Genomic DNA, 22,963 nt, shown 5'->3' on the forward strand with positions numbered 1-22,963 from the left:
TGCTGTGTGCGTGTGCACTGCAGTAACCTCTGACTGGTACTTGGTTCCCTAACAATGGAGGTCGCTACCAGGAGTACAGCGTGTGTCACATACGAAGCCCCGCCACCATCCCTCAACGCATCGCGCAAGGGTATCAAAGCTACACAATGGGTATACCAGATTCATCGTCCATATCGAATCCAGTCCTTCTCAAAATCTCCAGTTCCGCCTCGTCCGCCTCGATCCATCGGACCTCCTGCGCCTGTAACCTCTGCGAGTTCCTCGTCCGGCGCGTACCCTCACGCTGCCCGGTCAGCGCGAGGCTCGCCGCCGCGCGGGCGTCGTCGATGCGCGCCATGTGCCGCACCCACGGCTCGTAGTCCATGAACACCGCGCTCGCGTCACGCACGAGCAGGTCGCGCGGGACCTTGAGCTTGTCGAGCACAGGGCACAGCTCGCCGCAGTGCCGTGCTTTGAGGGGGTGCAGGTGCGGAGAGGGATCGCGATCGCGCAGCTCGGCGGGGGCGGGGTAGTCGGATGCCGCGAAGGCGAGGAGGTCGGAGGCGATGGCTTCGTCCCACGGGTAGGTAGAGAAAGTGACGGCCAGGTGGGAGGTCATGTCGGACGGCGACGCGACGAGGTGGCGGTACCCGAGCAGGTCGTCTGCTGGGGGAGAAGCGTTGTTCGACAGTTGGTCCTGCGTTGCCGTCAGTCATGGGCGTATCATGAGCGTAAGGTGTTCACTCACCCGTAACAGCGCATCCGAAGGTGGTCGAAGGTTACTGTCCACGAAGGAGCTGAGCTCGATGCATCTGGCGATGCGGAAAAGCCTCTCGATAGACTGGTCCTCCTGCGTGATCCCCGATGGAACTGGCGAACCGGTATCTATCCGTAGTGGGTCACCCAACTGTAGTTGATTGATCACCTTGCGAAGATCCTGAGTGGGTCGTAGTATGTGGTCCGGGTGTAGGGCGGAGTCTATGCAATGCTCCTCGGTAGGGATCTCAGGGTATTCGTAGAGTCTCTCGATCGTGGTTTGGTCTGTGTGACGTCCCTCCGCAAGGCACAGGGTCTGAAGATAGGAAACCGCCAGTGGGGCAGGACATGGCCGGAATTCTAGCGTCGTCTGGAGGGGTAGATCTTGAAAGGGGACCAAGGAGGTGTCTATAAAGGCGTCAGCTAACCGAGTTGTAGTGTATCAGGAAAAGAAGTTCACCATTGCAGGTCAGAACGATCGGTCTTCGACACTCTTTGATGATCTTTAGGAGCGCTGGCCAAAAGCCCGCATCCTCCTTGTACAACACGTCCACTTCCTCCACGAGTACGATCGACTGGCTGGCCACTGACATCATTTCGGCCTGAGGCTTCGGCTGCTCGACCTCCGGTATCGGAAGCGCGTTCTGGATCAGCGTTTCCTCGCCCTCGTCGTCCGAAACCACCCGTTTAGCGAAGAAATTAGTCTTAGGACGTAGTGGCTTCTTTTCTCGGATGTCGGGTTCGGGTGTCGCTTGTTGCTGGTTCTGCGTGACGAGGTGGTTCTTGCCCACATCGCCGATAAGCTTGTTGAGTGCTGTGCCGCTACGCTCGCCAACGCCGGGGTACACTTCGAAGACGTCCCACCCGAGCTCCTCCGTACAAGCGTACACTGCAGCAGTCTTCCCACAGCCACTGGGTCCGGAGAGAAGAATAGTGCTGTGCACCTCGCTACCGAGACGCGGGGGTTTGTAGGAAAAAGTTGGAACCGTGCTGGACCGCTGCGAAGAGGCGTATTCTTCAGTGGTCTGGGAAAGCGTTGGTGGACTTGAAGGTGGGTCGCCGATGGTTTCGTCCGTCTCCGCGCGCTTTAGTCGCGACAACGCCGGAGGGTAGGGATCGTCTTCCGATCCCCAGACGACCTCTGGTGGGTGTTCATCGTCGGTAGAGTCTTCAGCCAGCCAAGGCTCCTCCGGATCTTCAGAACCCACTCGGCGGCGCTTTCTCTGCACTTCCCGGATGATGCGACGCCGTTTGGTCCCTTTACCCTTCCGTTTGCCCGTGTCGTCAGATCTAGATATGTGCAGCTTCAAAGCCAGGAGCCAGTCGCGGAGGTAGAGTGCAGACCGCTCGTTCCCAAGCACTTGGTCGGCACGCCGCGGCCTCCATTTATCGTTCCACAGTGTGTGAGACGAAGCTGAGCCACCGGACGTTTCGTCCGCATTCTGAGGGTCCTTTGCTAAGAATCGGCTGAGGGCGGGGTAGCTGCGATGCGTCTCAGGGATATCGGCGTGGAATCGTTCCTGTGTGACAGCGTCTAAAAGGTGTGAGTGGTCGGAAGAGGGAGCTGAGGGGTTGAGTGCAGTGTCATGGGCACGTTTTCGCGTAAGACGTGAGTAGTCGAAGGCTTCTGCAGGTTCCACCGCATCATTTCGCCGTAAACGGGGAAGCGTTTGTGAGGGGGACGAGTGGAACACGCTTTGAGGACCTCTAACGTGTTGCATGGCAAAGTCGGGAAACGATGCTACGGATGCAGTGGAACCTCGAGGGGCGGGCGTCTGCGACGATGACCGGTCGTCTGGCCGCTTTCGAGGTGCGAAGATGGAGTACAACGGTTTGGGAGGATGTTGTGGTAGCACTTTGCGAGGGCGCGCTGGAGAGCGTAATGGCGAGCTGTCGACTATGATGATGGGAACATCTTTGCTGCCGTCTGGAACACCAGTCATTCAACCAGTCAAAGCAAGACGAAATATAGGACTCACCAGAGGCAAGCTCTCCCTTCTCATTTGAGCTACTGCCTTCCGCGGGATATGGGTTGGACGAGGCTGGGGGAATGCTCGAGTCTTCCGGGACATGCTCTGCGTCAGACGAACATATGTCGATGACATCGTCGGCTGGGACAGACTCGTTCTCCGAGGTGGCAGCGGACGCTTGTGGGGTGTTCTTCTTGGAAGAGGACTTGATGCCGAATGCGTCCCACAAGGAAGTCTGACGCGACTATAGCCGGGGTTGAACGATGTTCAGGTTATGATCTTTTGCCGTAGAAATTGTTCGTACCAGGCTGTCCTTTTCCTTCGTGGGCTTCCGCGTGCGTTTCCTCTTGGTCTTGGAAGACTGCGACATGGTGGTAGAGAGAAGGGAAAGGGGAAGAAGACGAGGGTGGGACACGGGAGAACTGAAGCGGTGAGAGAGGTGCCAGTGGTAGCCACGGCGCGCGTCTTGACGCGTCGACGCGTCTGGGGCACGTGAGACAGCTTCCAGACCTGCCCTGAAGCGTTCCTTTATCAGCGCAAGCGAGCGCCTGTTGCAACTCTCCAATGGACTCGTCTGTAGCAGCCACGGATGGCTCAGAGGCAGCGAGATAACCCAGGTTCCGGTGAGCTTCCTTTCTCCATCCGGTCCTCACTCTCGCTCATCCTTTTGCAGCCGTGCACTCGGGACGCCGGGAAGCACCAGTGGCCCAGAAGCCCATCGCACGAGACGATAGGGGCAGCGGCAAGGTGCTCGGGGCAGTCCAGTGACGAGCGGCAAGGGCGTCGAGTCAGTAATCACCGTCCTCGTTTCTTGTCTTCTTTTCTGACCAGCGTCATTCACAGTGAGGCCGGGTGGTTGGCGAGGTCACGCTGTCGCCCGATGTGTCGGTACCATCTGCGTCTAGGATGACCATGGTTGACACTGGCCAGCGTAGAGAGAAGCGGAGTTGCAAGGTGCAGCCCGCGGCCATAGAGATCCGAGAGAAGCTTCGTGTACGTATCTTTGTCCAATCCGTTGGCGCGCGCTCGAAGCTGATATCTGGTCACAGCGGCGCAAGGTGTAGCACCGCCGTATGGTGTTGCACAGCCGGCCGTATTGGTCATCGACCTTACAGGTCAAGAACCCGGTCGAGTTTTTACTTGGCCGGGCGTGCTGGTGGCCGAGTGTGCGTCAAGCGTGGCGCGTACTCGATGATCAGACAGAACACAAATCAAATAACCCAGGACATCCCGGCGCACGCGCTCCTCGGCTTCGCGTGGACTACTGTACGGGCCCCGATCGTTAACGAGCAGGAGGACATGTGGAGGTCGTGTGTAGTTTGTGCGCCACTGTGCACGGCGCGGTCAGGTCAATTGAATCGTCGTTGCGCACTATTTGTGTTTAAGCTCATGGATCACTGCGGCGAACGTAAGACTGCGCAAACGACAGTTCCATCGACACGCTGTCGCCCCCTTCGAACCGATGCTGGCGCTGTCGTACGAGAAAATTACGCTCTCGCCACCAAGCGGCCGCGCGTGTAAACCTGCCCCTCCTGCCTACAAATACAGGACCTGTCGGCTTGTTTGTTCCCCCATGGACTCTCTCAACCTGAAGTGACCTCCCGTTTGCGCGAGGTCGCCGCGCTCCCCTAAACAAGGGGGGCTCGATTGTGTGGAGGTAAACCCACATTCGGTGCGTTCCTCGATCCGCTCTCTCCTGCAAGCAAGGACTCATCCTAAAAAAACGTCTCTGTACAGCGCGCAGAGTGGCACTCACTACAAGTCACAGGGCCTCACGCAGCCATAGTCAAGCTGAGGTACCTGGCTTTGTTCGGTGACTGCTTTGCGCACGGAGTAGGACGTTCGAGTACGTGCATTATCCCCACTCCCGCCCCGTCCGTCCGTTCTGACACGACAGCCCCCTCTGCGTCGCGGTGAAAGCACGGTCAACCGGGGTGGCGCGTCGAGCGATCTCGGCCGCCCATGTCGTGCGGGCTCGGAACCGGCGCGCATGTCTCTCGCGGGTGCGCCAACCCACCCCCTGCTTGAGGTCTGTGCGTGCGCCCCTCCCCTTCCCCACCCTCTGTCATCCGCATCGCCAGGCTGACGCTGCAAGCAGGTTTAGGGCCATCGGCGTCCGGCGAACGGGAGCCCCTCGGAGACGGGGGTCAAGCGTTCGTTAGCCGGCCATTCTGCCACAGAAAGCCGTCAATGCGTCCGCCCTATCAGCTGCATGCGATGTGTGTGCGGACGGGCGAGGCGCGACGGCCGGAGTCGCAGAGGTCGTGAAGCAAATCAAATATCCCAGGACAGCAGCGGCGCGCACGCGCGCCGTGCACGGCATGTATCGCAGTTACGTTAATAGAGCTGTGTTTGACGTGTCTTCGAGTGCTCGTGCAGTCTGCGCACGGCTGGCGAAGTGTTCGAATGAAGGATGCCCGCGCAGTATTTTTACAAGCTTCAAATTGCGCTGATTCGCAAAGCCACTCTCTCTGGCTTTGCCGATTTCGAAGCACGTAAAATCTCCACACACTGCGTAACGCTGAATGGCACCAGGGCACAAAGGCTAAACTTAAGGGTCAATGTCCGAGTACAACGAGCAATGAGTCAAGCCATATGACCATGTCCGACCACAGGTCTCAGGCATGAAACGACACGCCCATCGCCATCGCGTAAAGCTTCTCCTTATCACCGCTCTCGTCCACCAGCGCGCGAAGCATACCCTTCTCGTTCTGAAGCAACTCGCTAGGCTTGCCGAACTCAACCTGCAACGCGCCAAACGCATTATACTTAGTCGGGTGCGGGAAAATGAATTGCTGGGAGAGAACTCACGATACGCCCTGTATCGAGGACCATCTGCAGAGAAGTTAAGTAAATTACGAATGGTCAAGCGGTGAAAAGGTCAAACGCACGATCTTGTCCGCGTCCATGATCGTTTGCAGACGATGTGCGACCGTGAGCAGCGTCACATCCTTGCCAAGCTCGGAACGCAGCGAAGTTTGAATAACCGAGTCCGTCTCGTAATCTGCCAATGTGCGTCATGGTTTGCCTCAATGCGCACCAGTAGGGGTCGGAACATACCAACCGCAGAGGTCGCTGTAGGAAGCAGGGGTCACCAAAGCAGTCCACGTCTACACGCCATTAAAGACGCACCTTCATCGAGAATCAGCAGCTTGCTCCGCCTCACGATAGCCCGAGCGAGAGCCAGGATCTGCCGCTGTCCTACAGACAGGTTCGCACCTCCTCCCGCGATCTCTGTGTCGAGCGTGATGCGAGACTGGTCGTCCTCGTTCTGCAGGTTGAACAGGCCGGCGGAGGGCAGGGCGCTATTTAGGACGGCGTCATCGTGCTCCGAGAACGGGTCGAGGTTCTGGCGAAGGGTGCCGCTCAGAAGCTCCGGCTGCATATATAATGTCAACACATAGTGCCAGAGGGTCTGCGAAAGGCGGATGACGTACCACTTGGGGGATAATGGTCATGTTGGAGCGCAGGGCATCCAGGTTGACCTTGTTAGTCAGTAGCCCCGGCCCATCGTACCGGATGTTGCCCTCCGTGAGGATACAACGCAGCAGCGACAGCGTGAGCGAGCTCTATATTTTGATGAGCCAGGTATTGGAGCTACATGGGTCGGGAACCACACACCTTTCCACTTCCAGTACGGCCGACAATTCCGATGCGTTCTCCAGAGGCTACTTCGAACGAGATGTCTTGTAGCACTTTCGGGCCGTCCTACAAACGGTGTAAAGAGCGTTGTCATTGTCGAGCGCAATGAAAGATCGCACCTCAGAGTAACGCGCAGAGAGTTTCTTTCTTTTTTCTTTGTATCCTTGTTTATTGCCCTCGAGGGCCGAGCCCTATGGTAGGCAATACATCGCGGGTGTCTACGGGATGGGGTGCGGTGGAGATCGTCGAGACATGTGTAGGGGGGTGGGGGGGTGCAGCGGCCGGAGCCGCCGCGAGCACAGTAGTATGAGTGTAGAGGCAGCGAGCTAGAGAATACAATAGTAAGCGAGCAAAAAGGAAAAGGGGGGGGCCACACGCTGCGCACACCGCGCCGGCCATACCATGGCAGGGCACCGGGTTACAAACCTATCCGCACTTTGCAACAGCGATTACGCTGCCGGGCACAAAGCCTCTTGCTGCGGGAGGGGTACGGCCGCCGGGCAGACACCCGGCGTCGTCGGAACTCCCCCGGTCCCAGCGCGGAGGTTATGTTTGCAGCGTGCCCGTATAAGTACAGAAGGAACAAGCAATATGCGAAAGAAAAGGTGGGGTGCGGGTGAGAACGGCGGGAGAGGAGAGGTGTTAGGCGTCGTCGTCTTCGTCGCTGTCGGGGTAACCCGAGCGTGGGCCGACTAGAGCACCGACTACCGTGCGGAGCCGTCCGGTCGCATTGATGAAAGTGAAGAGTGGGCGAAGGGTGTCCTTGCTGTTGAGCAGCATTGCGAGAGTGCGGCCGGAGAAGCCGAGGGGGCCGAAGTGTACTGCACGGTGGAGGGAGTAGGTGGGGCAGGCGAGGAGGTAGTGATGTACGGTCTCGGGTGCACCGCCGCATGTCGGACATGTCGCAGTCGGCGCCTTTCCTATGCGCGCCAAGTAGGCCTGCAACGGAACGTGATTAGTACGGAATTGAACGAGGAGGTTTGCATGCCGTCTGGGTAGCGCAGCGATCAGCACGCCGTATTTCTTCGAGGGCATCGTCCCGTCCACTTCAGCCATACGCACGCCGCGCACGGAGGTGCACCATCGTTTCGCCGCCCGACGGTCGAGCACTGCCTTGAAGTTCTGGCGTGCCCGTGTCGCACTGAGCGGCAGCTTCGCCCGGAGGGACTTCGGGAGGTGCTGAGTGTCTGACGAGGTGCCTTGGGCTGCTTCCTTGGCTGCAGTGTTGGCCGCCTCGTTGCCAGGGACGTCCGTGTGCCCCGGGACCCATCGCAGTGTGAGACGCAGGTTGGGGCGCACCCGCTCCAGTGAGGTCTCGTACGGCTGCATGGAAGATGTCAGTCAAATAACGCCCGGCACCCGCAGAACGTAGCTTCGAGGCTTGGATAGCCGCCGTGTTGTCAAGGCCGATGGAGGCGTGCCGTGAGCAGAGGATCGCGCGCCTCAGCAGTTCCATGCCGAGGATCGTCGCCACGATCTCCGCCTCGTAGACAGTATGCCGGGAGGACGGGCCCAGATGCAGCTGCAGGACTTCGGGCTCTTCGTCCCCGGGCTTGTACAGGAGAGCGGCTGCGCCTACCCCCCCCTCGTAGTCTGATCCATCCGTGTAGCGCGGAGAGTTTCTCAACCGAAAGATTCCCACTTGCTGGCCAATACGCTGGCGGCACACCCTCTGGAGTATTCTTCGGCTCGTGTTCGATACGCAGATACTGTTGTATACATTCCAAACTGCGAGAAGCAGAATTACTGTACCATTTCGATCAATTCGACATGTCACGGGTCACAAAGCCCTCTGTCGGTCGAAATTTCCGGTCGTGTCACAGGTCACCAAAACGGCCGTCGGGGGGGGTCAAACGGGCGCCAAATTTCCGGCGCGCTGACGCGCGCCCAAATCGGTCGAAAGTAGCGGTCGGTCACACCGCCCGCCCGGCGCCGTCGAATCTGTCGGTTGTTCGAACCAGGTCACCGGTCACAGGGCCTGTTGAATTGATCGAAATGGTACAGTAGTACCGCTGAACAGATGAGACTCGCACGAAGGTGACTGGACCTGTTGCCTATCGCCAGATATATCAGCGTCAGAATGGCCTCCATTCAGAGTATGCACCCACCTGCGACCTGGACCTTGTTGAATTCTAGGATCACTCGGAAGATGACAGTGCTAAATGCCGCTAAATTCGACGAATGCATCAGAACGGCGGTCTAAAATCACGAGAGAGACGTGTGTACTGACTGGCCATGTTCAGCGAGAAACCAGTGTCGGATGCGTTCATTTTGGTTATGTACGTCAGATAGATGGCGAGGCTGGTGGCGAAGATGGTCCCAATGAAGTCTATCCGTGCCCAAACCCACCTATGCCTCACAAGTCAGCAAGGGCGGGTGGCAGAAGACGAGTGCAGCCTACCGGTTAAGATTCTGGTGGGTCACAGCTACACGAGTATACCTATCGATACGAGCGTATGCGATTTTCTTGAATGCCTCCTGTGCGCCGTATGCCCTGATCGATGCTGTAGATCGGTAGTGAGTACAAAAAGTACACTCGGCCCCTGAAAATATACTCACTAATGCCGCTAATGGCTGCGCCAAAATGGCTCAACACCGGTGCCTTGGAGGTGCTCAACTCGCGCTTGACAGACAGCTTCGCTTTCATAAACACGTTACCACATGCACACCCCGCTAAAGCAACCATGATAGCAGGGACGACGAAGACAGGGGAAAACAGCACAACTGCGAACATCTTCAGGAGCATGTAGATGGTGCTGTCCACGAACTGCTCCGTCGCCCCTGCGATTCCAACGTCCACTGTAGACACAATTGTTGGTGACCTGGGGCTGCAGAGCAGACGGGAGAGAAGGGACCTACATGCTTGAATATCGCCCGTGCATCGCGCAATGATGCGCGCGGTTGGAGTTTTATCCAGCCAGCTGCAACTCGAGGCGATCAGGTTTGCGAACTCGCAGAAGCCGCATGGACGAACCGTAGAGTAGTCCCTAGAACGGAAGTAACGAGCTTTTGATGAACGATCCTCGCGGACCTGAGGCTGCCGAAGACGTAGTAGACCATGCAAAATGTGGCAGCTGCCATTCCCGCTACAACCAAGAGCGTGTACACCGTAAGGTAGCTGTAACATGTTAGTCGAGAAATGTATTATCGCCTGCGACACAACTCACTGTCCAACTTGGACCTCACTGGGAGGGTGTGTCTCATACTGGGAAGCCCAGTACCCGAGGTACCACGTCTACAGCATATAGATCAGAGTATGCTTTGATTGATGCTCGTTCGTGTAACTTACTTGGACGTTGACGAAGATGTGGCGCATGGCTTGACCAGACAAATATATGAGCCAGAAAAATAACGGCCTCTTCGACATGTTGCCAATGTACAGCTTGACTGTGACATGACATGAGCGAGCTTTGCATGAACAGAACAATGGTGGTACTCACAAGCCGTCCATCCAACGTGTCCATCTTCCATTTCCTCTGCAACGACGAGCTTGCCGGTGCTTTTTGTGGCCTTCAGAGTCTCGGGCTTCGGCGTGGTGACTTCTTGCTCGGCCTTCTCAATTTCTGCACGCTCCTCCGTGATCTCCTTGAGTAATTCCGAGTCATGTTCGAGCGTGCTCGTGAGGGAGCCCTGGCTCAAGATGCGCCCATCCGAACCCATAGCAACGACGAAATCCGCAACAGGGCTGACCATGGCGACGTTATGTGTCTGAAGAGAGGCATGTTAGTTGTTCAGCTCAAATTCTAGTTAGACCCGAATATTATACGCACAACTAGGATTACCGTACGTCCTTGCAGGAGCTCGCCTCTCAGGCACCGCTCAACAATCCACTTTGAAGTGTGCACGTCTAGCGCAGCGAGTATCTGTTGTGCATGGGTGAAGTGAGTACTCAGACAGCACGCTCTAACAAGTGCTACCTACATCATCTAGTAGAAGCACTTCGGCCGAAGAGTACACGGCTCGAGCCAGCGTTATGCAAGCTTTTTGACCGCCACTGTGCACCTAGAGTTAGCAACAGACGAGGGACTTCAGTTGGCGAGGGTGCAACCAGCTACGTCTATTAGACGTAGACCCGGTTGCAACTGCTCGCCCGGCATTATCTACAAAATACATCTCCACTGTATCAGACAATTAATGCCACTGAAGGGGATTGAACCGCGCTTCCGAACATTTGGGACTACAGTACAGTGGCGTGAACCACTACACCATAGAGGCTTGTCAAGTATGCAGAACCATTGCAATATATTGGGTCTCTTTTGGCGAGAAGAGGACCCGCCATTCAGGCTCCCTCCCCTCCCTCGCTGCGCTCGGGGGGTCCCCCGAACCGGGAGCCTTCAGGCGGGCACACTAAAGCCTCGTTCTCGCAATTTCTACAGACCGGCTCCTCTCAGGGGAGGGAGGAAGTCCATATATTGCGCTACCTAACCCTAATCCCTAACCCTAAGCCGAACCCTAAGGTAGCACACAGCCCTAAGCCAAAGGAGAAGTAACAAGGTCTAATGGTGTAGTGGATTGAGAACGGTCGCAAATCCCGAACTGCCGCTGCCCCCCGCAACCCCCGTACGACCCCCTGCTACCCCCCGGCAAGCGCCGAGTCGGGAAGCGCCCGTGAGTTCAGGCCCCAGTCGCGTCGCTCGCGTTCGTTTCTGTTCAGTCCTGTACATACGCCGCCATGTTATCGCTTGCCTCTCTAATACACGCTCTTTCTGGCTCTCATGGTGCTCTGGGGGCATCTCTTGGAACACTTCTACAGTTTATACGTCTCTCTTCGAAGCTTCTGCCTGTGATTCTGCACCGGATGCCATCCTCCTGGAACCCGGACGACCCTCCCGCCGAGCTTCCCCCCTACATCCTCGCCTTCGTGAGCTGCCGTCTGGGCGCGTCTGAGGACTGCGTTCAGACGCTTTGGACTGCGATTGGAGCCTGGATTTGGGCCGAGGGAGCAGATATTCTCGAGGACAGTGCCGCCGGCGAAGACGGCTTGGTGGACGGATGGCTCACCGAGGAGCCGGATCAATTGTTGTGTACGTGCAATCCCCTCATCCTAATTTCTCACCTCACGTAGCATGGCAAGCGGAGCATATGCTCTACCCCTCCCCCCGAGTCTGTACAGACCCTTCATGTGCCGGCCACGGACGCGCTCTTCGCCTCTATGATGCCCCGAATCCCGTCCAGGTATTTACGATGACGCGCGGTGCATACGATGCCCACGCCGTTCATCTCACCTGTAAAAGTAAGGGACGGTTCATGTTCGTGAACTCACTCGTCTTAATATCTGCCATAGAATGCAAAGCGTTATACTATCCGAACTACGTCGTACGAGACGAGATTCGCCAATACTATGCAGGAGTACCCGAATACATACAGGTATCTGGCCGGAAGTACATCGAACGCGCCGTACTCGAGCATTTCACCATGCTGTCCGTCCTCTCATGGACTTCTTCCACGAACGCCGCACACATATATCACCAATCCATGGCCAAGCTGAGCAATGACGTGCCCGAGGACTCCCGCTTCCGCTTGCAGGGAACTCACACATCGGACGGGCTGCTCATTCTAGCACTACTGCGCGACAGCGAGGATCGAGGGCAAGTGCTCGAAGTACCGAACGGCGGGCATCAGAAGGATAGATTTACAGCCGCCATGCGAGCGCGCACTCGCTCCATCCAGCGATCTGGACAGCCGGAGCAGGCCCACTGGTGCACTAAGTGTGTCCGCCGTTTCGACGACCCCGATGGCGTAACACGTACGTGCTCCGTTGTTACTGCGCTCATTAACTGACAGGGGTTTCTAGGTTATGTGGACTGTGTAATCACGGACGGCATCGACGTCGGGCGGCCGTGCTGCGGAGTCCACAACTGCCGCCGGGAGCTACGGACGCCTCAAGACCGCTGGTGCCCGGGTCACCAGAGCTGGGAGCTTCTATGTGTGGTGGACGGCTGCTCCGTCCCTCATCGCCTAGGGTGTCGCACCTGTGAGCTCCACGCGTCCGTTGAGGAGCATTTCTTGGCGACCAGCAAGGCCATATTCACACTGCGGGCGCGGCTGCAGCGGGCGCAGGTTGCTCATCCCACCGACGCCATCGCCCCGGATGCCGCCATCGACGAAGACATCGAGGCCGAGGTGCCCGGGCCTTGTCCTGACAAGACGGCGGACGGGAACCACCGCGTGCGCGCACGGTTCGGACGGCGGCGGACTCACAATGAGCAGCTGATCGTCCGTCCGTGCGGCATCATCACATCTCGGGAGACGTTTTATGGGGCTGAGAGCGTTCCGCAGGTCGTGGTACGTGCTTTCTCTCCACGCTTACCGTGTTCTAATACTTTGCCAGGACATGATCAAGAAGAAGCACTTGGTTCCCGGCTCGATGCCGCGCTACGTGTGGTACGACAATAACTGCGGCCTCTTCAAGTACTGTGCCGCGCGCGCGCGCGAGCGTCTCCATCTCGATGTCGGCTTACCGGTGGACGTCTTCCACTGGAAGTGCAAGCACAAGAAGACGGACATCAAATGCTCCTTCCACTGCAACCCACACCTTTTTCAGGAGCTCCTCAAAGACGACAACACGTGGTTCTTCAACTCGTCGCGCGCCGAACAGACCAACGTCTGGTTCGGGGGGTATCACGCAATCGTCCGGGAGATGGGGGCAGTGAAGTATGAGTTCTTCTTAGATGAGATGATATTGCAAAAGAATAAGCTGACGCGGGCGAAGCTCGAGGCCGAGGGATGTATCCCGGGATACCGACGAGAGCTCCGGTTTGGCAGTACTGTATTATCTACATAGTCTGAGGGTTACTGTACACATACTCGTTGTCTAGTTCTCCTTGTACGCCACCGCGCTGCGGTTCTCGCCGTGTGTCCATGCATACCCACCTCGCCGTCGCGTCGTTGCGTGCTCGTACAATGCATACCTTGCTGTCGCGTTGTTGCGCGCTCGTACACCGGTGCGCCTCCTCACCGCCGTCGCGCACGACGGTGCACGCGTTGTCATGAGCACGCCCGGTCCGCCCATACTCTGCCACCGCGTTGTTGCGCGCGTGAATGCCCGTTCATACTTGTACACCGGCACGTCGTGTTGCTGCACGCCCGCTCATAGACCGCCGCGCACCTGCTCACGCATCGTTGGCACAGAAAATATGACAATCTAATTCAGGTAGTAGACAACAAAACGACAGATAATGAATGAATGCTATGGATTAGGCATGTACTCCCGCATCCTCCTCGTCATCATCCAGCGTGAGATCGATGTCCACACGCTCTATCTTGATGAGCCGGCGCGGGTGCGGTGTGGTGATCCGGCGCGGTGGGGCCTGTGGGGGTGGGGGGACTACATTGTCGTCGTCCGAGTCGTCAAGCGTGAGGTCGATATCGACATGTTCGATCTTGATTCGGGGTGGAGACAGCCTGTTCGGGAGTGAAGCGTCGGACTCGCTACCGCTGAAGGTGAGGAGAGGTGCATCTCGCAGTGTGGCATCGGCGTCGAGAAGGGCTTCCTCCTCATCAGCGTCTTCATCAAACAGACTGTCTGGTGTTTCTGAGCGCATAAGAGCGATAGACGTGCGCACGACAGCGAGCATCTCTCGACCGTTGGTGTCGAGGTATGGGCTGCCCTCAGAGGGGGGTGCGGGCGATAGGCGATCAAGATCAGCGAGCAACGCGAGGGTGGAGTCGCGCAGTGCCTCGTGTGCTGACTGACCGCTGTCCGACAGGTTGCCCCAAGGACTGCTAGCGCGTGTGTCGAGGGCCGCCGCGGTATGTACAGCCTCAGCACGAGAAGCTTCGAGGGCCGCCAGATATTCATCGTCGTCGTCTTCATCCGTGTGGCTACAGTTCTCGCAGCCCGGGTGTCCCGGTTCCATGCAACGGAGGATCGATTGCGGCAGGGACATGTCGGAGATGGATGCCTCCAGCGCTGCCTGCAGATCGTCTTCGTAGCTTGATGGTGTTTGTGAAGGGCCAGACGCAGGCGCAGACATAGTCCCAGATCCTGACGCCACAGCGGGGACCCAGGCAGGAGTGGACAGAGAGAGCCGTACAGACGAGGGGCCGGCACCGCGGGAGACAGAAGGGACAGTGCCATGCCAGACAGACGACGGGCCAGCGCTGTGCGAGATAGATGTTGATGACGATGACGCGTGAGAAGGCGGAGGGCCGCGTGAGCATGAGGACAAGGTAGTACCAGCCCCGAGCAAGACAGAAGGGACAGCACTGCGCTGGGAAGAAGTGCCAGCGCCGCCGCCGCCCCGCCGGACAGAAGAGCCAGAGCCAGTGCCACGCCGCATAGACGAGCCAGCGCCGTGCGAGATAGATGATGATGATGACGGCGCGTGGGATGGCGCATGGGCGCTGTGAGAGACCCTGTCGGCCAGCGACGCTTGGATTGCTGCCTTCAAGTCGTCATCCTCCTGCGAACTTGGTGGAGGAGGTGTTATTGTAGGGCGCGCTACCTTCCGCGGCCGCCCAGAGTCCGAAGACTGATCGCGCGCAGGACGCTTCATCCTTGCGCGCGCCGAGATCGGGGGCTCTTCAGAAGATAGGTCGTGTGCCGGACGCTCCGGACGCTTCATTCTTGAGCGCGCGGAGGCCGGGGGGTCGTCGGAGGTGTCGCTGCGCTCTGCAGCACGCGAGGCCCGCGCGCGCGCAGAGGTTGCGTGCCCGGCAGGCTCCTTCCCCATCGCCCGCGCAGAGGGTGCGTGCGCGACAGGGTCTTGAGCAGGACTTGTGTACTCCGGTGTTGGGGTTGACCTGGATCATAGGACAATGTCAAGCCTTGTAGCGGAGGAATAAAATAGGAACGTACCGCGGGGACATGGACGCGGAGGGTGATGATGTGGGTTGGACTCCGAGGATATTCAAATCCCCCTCGCTGAGAGAGCGATGGAGGTCGCAGCCTCCAGCGACCTCACAGTGCTTACGACATGACCGGCGTCCGCATCGTCCGGCGACGCGCGAGGTCCCGCAGATGGGGCAACGCGGTTGTGCGCCGGCTTCCCCTGGAGACGTCGAACGTCCTGCTCTGTGGCGTGCTGCTGGGCCTGCTGGTGCACTCAAAGCGCGAACGGGGGGCTCTCGTGCGTGGTTGCAATACCGGAAGTATGGCGAATGCCCCTTCGACCGGCACCCTTCGCACTGTGTATGGGGTGTGAGTGCAAAGCCCACCAGCGATAAGGCAACACTCACCGCCACAAAAAGTCGCAGATAGTTTGCTTTGTTTGGATCGAGACATTGCCGGATGACAAGCTTGCGTCCGCAGTGGGGACAGCGCCAGTCCTTTCGTGTAACAGGGCCCCAGCGCTCGTCGCCCTCGTCGAGGTAGTCAAGGTCGTCCTCATCTTGTTGGCAACATGAGCAATGTCGACGAGGCATAGCAGAGGCGGGGAGCGGCGGAGGCGGAGACGCGGCGGAGGCGAAGACGGAGTATAGAAGATGGGGATGAGGATGGACGGGGAAAGGGTGTCGCGGGTGGGGTAATGAGAGGAGGGAGGAAAGGGTGAAGGTGTGCGCGGTGCGCGAGGCCGCTGTTTAAGTAGGCCACTCCGTGTTTCACAGAAGCTGGTTGACCTGGGGGACATCGGGAGGGCTGGGGGACATCGGGAGGGCTGGGGGACATCGGGAGGGCTGGGGGACATCGGGAGGGTGAGGGGTGAGCATCGAGAGGGCGGCGCACTTCTGTGACCGCCGAGCGAGCGGTAGCTTATTACCATCCTGGGATGATGGGGTAATATACATAAAATGGCAACGACGGAGTACATGGGCACGAGACAGAGACGCAGTCCTGACAAGCTATTGAACAGAGAAAATATAGACACTTACAGCCGCGAAGCTACTCCAATTCCTCATCCTCACCAGCGTGCTTACCCTGTCCCCGCTTGTGCCCGTTCTCCATCTGCCAACCGTCGAGCTGCTTACGCGCCCGCGTCCAGGTGGCATTCTTCGTCCGAGGCATGTTAGCGACGTGTTCGCGCTGCACCTGCGAAGAGTTGACCCAAGCGCGACGTGAACGCTGGTAGGTTGTGGATTTGAACTGCCTCCCGAAGACGTACTCGAACCGCTCGCCCAGCGTGATCTTCTGCTCTGGGTCCTCACCGCCAAAGTCATCGCCGTCGTCGCCGATGAATGTGAATGCCTTCGCGACATCGCACGCGTAGAAGCCTGCGGGCCATGCTTGCGAAGTGCGCGGGGCATAGACGAGTTTGTGCTCCCAGTGCTGGTCGAGATCGTCAACAGCAAGCTTCGGTAGTTCCGGGCGCCGGAGTTTTGGACGCGCGGGATGATGCGGCTCAGCATAGACAGGTGTGGCGGCCGCGGGCGTGTCGAGAGGGTAGACATGGAACAGGGGAGCCGGTGGTGTTAGCATGAGAGCGGGCGTTGCACCGTATGGGACAGTCGGCTGAGCGGGGGCTGGCGGCAGTTCAGATGTGCGCGGAGGGTCGTATGGTAGCCCAGAGCCGCCTAGATCGCCGACGTGTGTAGACATCATCGACTGCGCTGATGAGCGCGACGACATGAGACCATCCGAGGTGAGAGACATAGCCGACGTAGCAGACGTCACCAAAGACATCAACGAGTCCGTACTAGGCAGCGTAGGAGGGGTCGCCACAGAGGGAAGCCGAGTGAGAGCCGTGTGCGTCGTAAGCCTAGGATCCAGCCAGGCACCGGGAGAGATCGCCCCAGTGTACGGGGCGGACGGGACACCTAGACGGGGCACATAGTACGACTGTGTCGGGTGGGAAGCAGGCGCCGTGAGCGGGGCCACCATGCGTTGAGGGTTCCCAAGCCCGTTCAGGCGGCCTCGTATGCCCGACGCGCGCAGGCACACATCGTCGAGGTCGACGCAGTTTACGACGCCGATACGGCGAATGAGGACATGTTCTTGGGAGCGGACCTTGATCTTGTAGGTGAGCTGTAGATTAACCCACGAGCGCGTCGCGAGGTTGAAGCGTTGGACGGCGCGCTCATTGACGAGGCCGAGGTCTTGAATCACATGAGATAGTTTTGCGAGCTCGATAGTCGGCCACGATGGCGGTCCTTGAACCTGTATCTGAGTTGATACGGAACCATCCTATGACGAATAGAAGTCAGTGTGAATTTGAGTTAGTCTAATGGTAGCCCGGGATGTACTCACAACCACCCACGCTTCAATGTAGAACGTATGCTCGACCATCAGCATGTTCTCGCGGCGCTCAGCCTCTGCGTGGTTCTTCTGAAGCTGCCTTCTCATCGCGGCGTCCCAGTCCGCCTTGAGTTCGTCCGGCATGACTGCGCGGTGAACGCGCGCGATGTCCGCCGGGCCGGTACTGTGAGTTTGTGGGTCTCCTGGTGCGCCGCCGCCACTTGGCGCTGGTATGGACGGGGTTGCTGGCTCAGGGTGAGAGAGAGAGAACATGTCGGAGGCGGGGGGAGTCGGGTGCATCGCCAGAGCTTTGCGTTCCTGGTCGTGTGCCCGAAACCCGCATGGCGTAGGTCGGTCAAGGCAGTGCTTCTTGCACCGCTGCCGGGTGCATTTACTAGCGAGCTTCTGGCCTGACCTACAACCAGGTTCGGCGCAGGTGTTGCTCTGCGTCTGGGAGACCCCGGTGGAGGGCATGGAGTATGGCGTAGCTACAAACTCGTACCGCATATGAGGTGAGCCGGCCGCTTGTACAACGGGCATGGTAGCGGCTGTTGTAGGCACCATGGGAGCTGGGGTAGGGTTGTCCATCATGCAGCGTAGTGGACGTATGTAAAGTAGAGGCAGCATCGCGCGCACACGAACATGAACATTGGAGGGACGGTCTTCTACTCGGGAGGTGAACAACTCGATCGCGCGGGGGTACCGGACATGCGGGCGCTTAATGGCCGGCGCTTGCCGGGGGGCATCGGGGGGCAGTGGGGGCAGCGGCGAATCGGGAATTGCTGACTCTCTGAGTGGATTAGTGTGTCTCTTCCGTTTCGGAGATCGCTAGTTCAATGCTGCACATGGGCATTTAATTATTGTTCGACGTTTCGGGAAGCGGTTGCAACCGGGCCTACGTCTAATAGACGTAGCTGGTTGCACCCTCGCCAACTGAACATACTGAACAGACAATGTAGAAGATGTGAAGGTTAGAGCCGATGCGGGAGCTAGGGGAATAAACGAATGTCTCAGCGTTCGGGGGATACGAACGATTATGTATTGAGCTCGTAGCTACCTAGGGGAATAAACGAATGTCTGTGCTACGAGTGAGTAAACGTCCGTGGTATAGTCAGCGTGGAAGCTCACCTCAGCGTTCGGGGGATACGAACGATGAGGGAGAGCGAACACTGGGCGGCGAGTATATCAGACGGCCGCGAGGCCGGCGCTATCAAGATCGTACCTAGAGCCCATCGATAGGCGAGAGAGCGAGCGAGAGTCGGGCTCGTGCCGTAATGCGCGAGCGGGAAAAGTCGGAAATAGAAAGGCGGCCGCGGGCGCTTTGACCCGACGGCAGTAAGTAGACCTGCCGGAAACGGAAAACCACAACAGAAGAGAGTGTCCCGGTCTAGTATGTGCCTCAGTGTGATACCCTTCTCGCCAACTTCCGTCTGGTCTCCAGCGTCGAACAAGTTGAGGTCGTGCTTCAAGGCGCATTGCTCGAGGACTAGTAGCGAGGAGTGCATGTCAGTAATTGCGACTCACGTTGGTATTAATCAGGTTTCACAAACATACCTTTGTTGTACCGAACTTCGTCGTAAGAAGCTCCGAAAGTTACGTTATTCTGCGAGGTTTTGAGTACCCGTTACTCCGCCGAAGAGCAACGCACAAGTAATCACATACCTTGATCGTGTCGCTCTGTACCCAAGACTCTTGCGCAGCGTACGCCACACCACCTGCTCTCGGAAGGCTCAAAATGAGTCCAGACTGGAAGGGATATAGTGCATCTCCCCTTGGCAACCACAATCGCATGTCAAGACCAGTCTCATAGCCGCGCAAAGTGAATATAGAGCTCACCAAGCAAGGCCATCAGCAGAGATGTCTTCCCGGTACCAGTAGCACCTGTGATCAGGTTAATCTTCCCCTTCTGGAAGACCAACTCTTCGTCAATCTTGAGCACAAACGCGCATCTGCGCGTTTCGCCCTGTGTCTCTGATGGCGACATGTCTTTTGACCAAGTGAATGCCGCCTGGCAGATGCCGATAACGGCGTTCATATCGTCAGGGATCGTGTCTAACAAGACCTCGGCAGCCTCGGAATCCTTGTCTTCATCGAACTCGTCGATGAGCTCTGTCTGGTGGGACGTCAGTCTGATGACAGAATCATCCTGAACGAACAACACTTACGTTCCGCAGGAAGTCGGAGAGCCTCTCAATTGAAACTTTCGCTGTGACAGAGAAATATATAGTCAGCGAAGGAGAGTGAAGTAAATTGTCTAGAGTACAAACATTGAAACAGCTGAGGGATCATATAAAAGGTGGCTTGCAGGTCGATACGAAGCATGTCGAATACTGTGGACTCCAGTTTAGCTATTAGGACTAGATCAGTGTGTCGCTAGAGTGCTCACCGGACATGGAGGAGAATACCCGGGATGCTATAGGGAGATTAGACGACGTCAGGGTGGGAAGTTGCACACTTACCCGTTAGTTGCTGTTTCATGATCACAGTCTGTATCGAAGGTTAGATCTTAAGTTCGCACACAGCTGCTCGCAGAAAACTCACGTAAGTGAAGAAAGTCGACATCATAATCACCACTGGGATTAAGAAGCTGTTGTAGTATCAGCAAATAAAACTCGCAACACTTCTCAACTGGATGTGACGTACTTGAAGAGGTTGATACTCAAATTGAGCAGCTTCGTCTTGCGCACCGCCACGAGCTCCTCCTCACGTTTCTTGTCAAGCCGCTCAGCCATACGTGGCTCCCATCCGAACAACTTCACCATGCGTATGACACCCATCACTACAATGGTGACAACGTGAGTATGCCATTCTCACAGATAAAGGAAGCAAAGTCTTGTCAAGCGTACTCTCTGTGACAGTCTGGACACGAGCATTGGTCTGCAGAATGTCAGTCTAAACGCGTGGCGCTGACAAGAAGGACGTATCTGTTTCATCTTCTCCTGTTGTGCGCCCTGAATGTGCTTAGTCAAGTATCCAGGTAGCGGCAGGCACATCAGCATCGCTGCAAGCCCAACGATGGCGCTGTACATGGGTTCGTGAGCTTCTACACGGTGTCAAAATAATTGATAGTAACGCACCTCCAGCCGAGAATCTGGTACAGGAAGACGATGCACAGCGCGATCTGGAAGGGCGACTCGATCACTGGGCAGCATTTCAGCCGATTGTTACGCTACTTAGCTGCACGCGACGACGTACGGACGAACACTACACATACTGTACCATTTCGATCAATTCGACATGTCACGGGTCACAAAGCCCTCTGTCGGTCGAAATTTCCGGTCGTGTAACAGGTCACCAAAACGGCCGTCGGGGGGGTCAAACGGGCGCCAAATTTCCGGCGCGCTGACGCGCGCCCAAATCGGTCGAAAGTAGCGGTCGGTCACACCGCCCGCCCGGCGCCGTCGAATCTGTCGGTTGTTCGAACCAGGTCACCGGTCACAGGGCTTGTTGAATTGATCGAAATGGTACAGTATTCCGACGTTCTCAAAGTTGGCGAGGTCGCTCGAGACCAAGTTGTTGATCCTCCCGATGAGATGCTTGCTCTCCTCCTTCTTGGTGTCGTCTACATTAACGGACTCCGGTTCCTTCCCAGCCTCAGGCTTCGAAGTGGCCTTCGCCTTCGCCTTGGCGGCATCGGGCGTACCGAGCGGTCCTGCTGTACTCGAGGTCGCGGCTGGCGAGTATGCTGCTGATCCGTCACTGTCATCGTCACCCTGCGAGCCGTGGGCGCCAACCTGAGACGCGTTGTCGGGAGTCGCAGCAGCCGTACTGACGCCACTCGACGGCGCCGAGTTGGATGTTTCCGCCTTCATGCGCACGCGCAAGGCGTGCTCGAATACAAGCTCGGTGATGATCGCTTGGATGCGCACACACAACCTTGTCTGTCCGAGGTGTCAATATTATAACTTAGAAGGAATGGGGATTCGTAAGAGCAGTACCTCGTGGAACATGAACCACTGGTCGGAGATGTCTTTGAACACCTTTCCCAAAAAGAAGAGCACGATCCAGAACCAAGGCCGGACATGAGTCACTGTCCTGTCGGATTCTAGATAGCTGCATTACGGTGAAGACAATAGGGTTAATCCGAGAGAGAAGATCTGGGCTTGAGTGACATACGTGAGGAGCTGGTTGATGCTCAGAGGCGCGGCAAATGCAGCGAGGACCTGTAGACGGTCAGAGTACGCTAAATCTCGACAATGCATTACACTTACAGCAGTGATCGACATTGCAGCTAGATTGAGCAGCTCATATCCTAGAATGCGCATTAACACGAAGCGAGCGAAATTGTGCCATATACAACTCACGGAAAACACTGATGAGGTCGAATGCGAGATGTCTACGTGAACGGTTTTGCAGCGGGTCTAAACGCTATATAGTAGGGATAATCAGCACCGATGTCCCTTGGAAGCGTGGTGAAGCAGGGAGACGCACATGGAAACTCCGTCCAACCAGGCTCTTCAGGCGGTCGTACTCGGGCAACGGGGGGAGCATCTCGTAGGTCAGCCGTGGGACGCGCCACGCGAGCCAGATCAGTGGCTCCACAGAGATATAAGTTAGTAGCGTGAATAGAGAGGCGGTCTGTTCTGGATGCAATTCTAGCTGTTCCTATGGGGGGAAAGTAGTTCAGCGAGCCACCATCCTTCGGAGACATGCCCACATACCTCCGGGTCAATGGGAATGTAATTCCTCGGGCAGAACAAGGGTACAAATACTCCACTGAACGAGAGCAAAGCCACTCGCATCCACAACAACGCCCCGTCACTCGCATCCACCATGGAGAGGTCCACAGTTGCCAAGGGCCAAACGTCGCGGTATATGTATACACCCCAGACCACTGAGAGAAGCAGCGACAGGTGGACAAACGCGCGGAAGACGACCTTCGTGCCACAAAACGTGGCAAGAGTGCCGAGTATCGACAGATAAACCTTTGCAAGAGCAGTCAGATATGAACATAGCGTTACGGATGGATCCACGTACGTAGAGGACCACTTGAACGACGTCGACTACAGTGAATGGGCCCACAATGCGTGCGTGCGAGTTAGTGTCGTGCAGAGGTGTAAACACTGACAAAGCGAGCAGCGCAATAATGCTCAGGAGTTGCAAGAATCTGAACACAAAGATCTTGACGCTTCCCACAGAGTTCACGCATCGGCGAAGGGAGTAAGGTTGCGCATGTGCCTGAGCACCCGATTTTGGAATGCTATCTTCGACATTTCTTTTGCGAAGAGCGTTTTTGACGGCAGGAGAGATGAACAGAACGCCAGAAAGGACGGCGCAATATGCTGGTATGACCAAGGAGTCGAACCACGGGCTGTGTTGTCTGTCAATGCGACTTCGCGCGCGAACACCACGCGAACATACCTTTGAACGACGGACGTGATAGCGAGCTCCGACGCATTGAGTACTTGCTGATTCTGTTCAAGCCAATCCAATGAACGGCTCATGGCACACGAAGCCCTGGCGTAAGTCGTGGTGGTGATTGATAACCAAGGTCGGATCGCAA

At 57.1% G+C, this 22,963-nt stretch overlaps 2 protein-coding genes across 2 annotated transcripts; both read right to left on the reverse strand.

The window, feature by feature from the left end:
• Nucleotides 1–1,154: 1,154 nt before the first annotated feature.
• On the reverse strand, nt 1,155–3,075 carry TRAVEDRAFT_17514 (uncharacterized protein; the record flags this gene model as incomplete). The annotated part of the gene is made up of 3 exons (XM_008035274.1): nt 1,155–2,662; nt 2,715–2,949; nt 3,010–3,075. The coding sequence occupies 3 exons, from the start codon at nt 3,073–3,075 to the stop codon at nt 1,155–1,157; spliced, it is 1,809 nt and encodes a 602-aa protein (XP_008033465.1).
• Nucleotides 3,076–5,270: 2,195 nt separating this feature from the next.
• Nucleotides 5,271–22,609, reverse strand: TRAVEDRAFT_56220 (uncharacterized protein; the record flags this gene model as incomplete). The annotated part of the gene is made up of 39 exons (XM_008035795.1): nt 5,271–5,449; nt 5,517–5,540; nt 5,597–5,709; nt 5,766–5,780; nt 5,838–6,084; nt 6,143–6,274; nt 6,327–6,413; nt 7,976–8,075; nt 8,402–8,462; nt 8,557–8,696; nt 8,749–8,851; nt 8,907–9,268; nt 9,322–9,465; nt 9,515–9,582; nt 9,637–9,734; nt 9,788–10,055; nt 10,118–10,210; nt 10,269–10,341; nt 18,859–18,946; nt 19,015–19,063; nt 19,123–19,175; nt 19,297–19,573; nt 19,626–19,714; nt 19,776–19,790; nt 19,847–19,873; nt 19,920–19,947; nt 20,002–20,047; nt 20,104–20,239; nt 20,381–20,481; nt 20,538–20,601; nt 20,660–20,664; nt 20,929–21,341; nt 21,399–21,513; nt 21,577–21,623; nt 21,672–21,712; nt 21,765–21,828; nt 21,892–22,065; nt 22,122–22,385; nt 22,529–22,609. 39 exons carry the CDS (start codon nt 22,607–22,609, stop codon nt 5,324–5,326), a joined length of 4,431 nt encoding a protein of 1,476 aa, XP_008033986.1. The 3' UTR covers nt 5,271–5,323.
• Nucleotides 22,610–22,963: the final 354 nt, after the last annotated feature.

Source organism: Trametes versicolor (genome assembly GCF_000271585.1).
Source record: "Trametes versicolor FP-101664 SS1 unplaced genomic scaffold TRAVEscaffold_2, whole genome shotgun sequence".
Classification (NCBI taxonomy): domain Eukaryota; kingdom Fungi; phylum Basidiomycota; class Agaricomycetes; order Polyporales; family Polyporaceae; genus Trametes; species Trametes versicolor.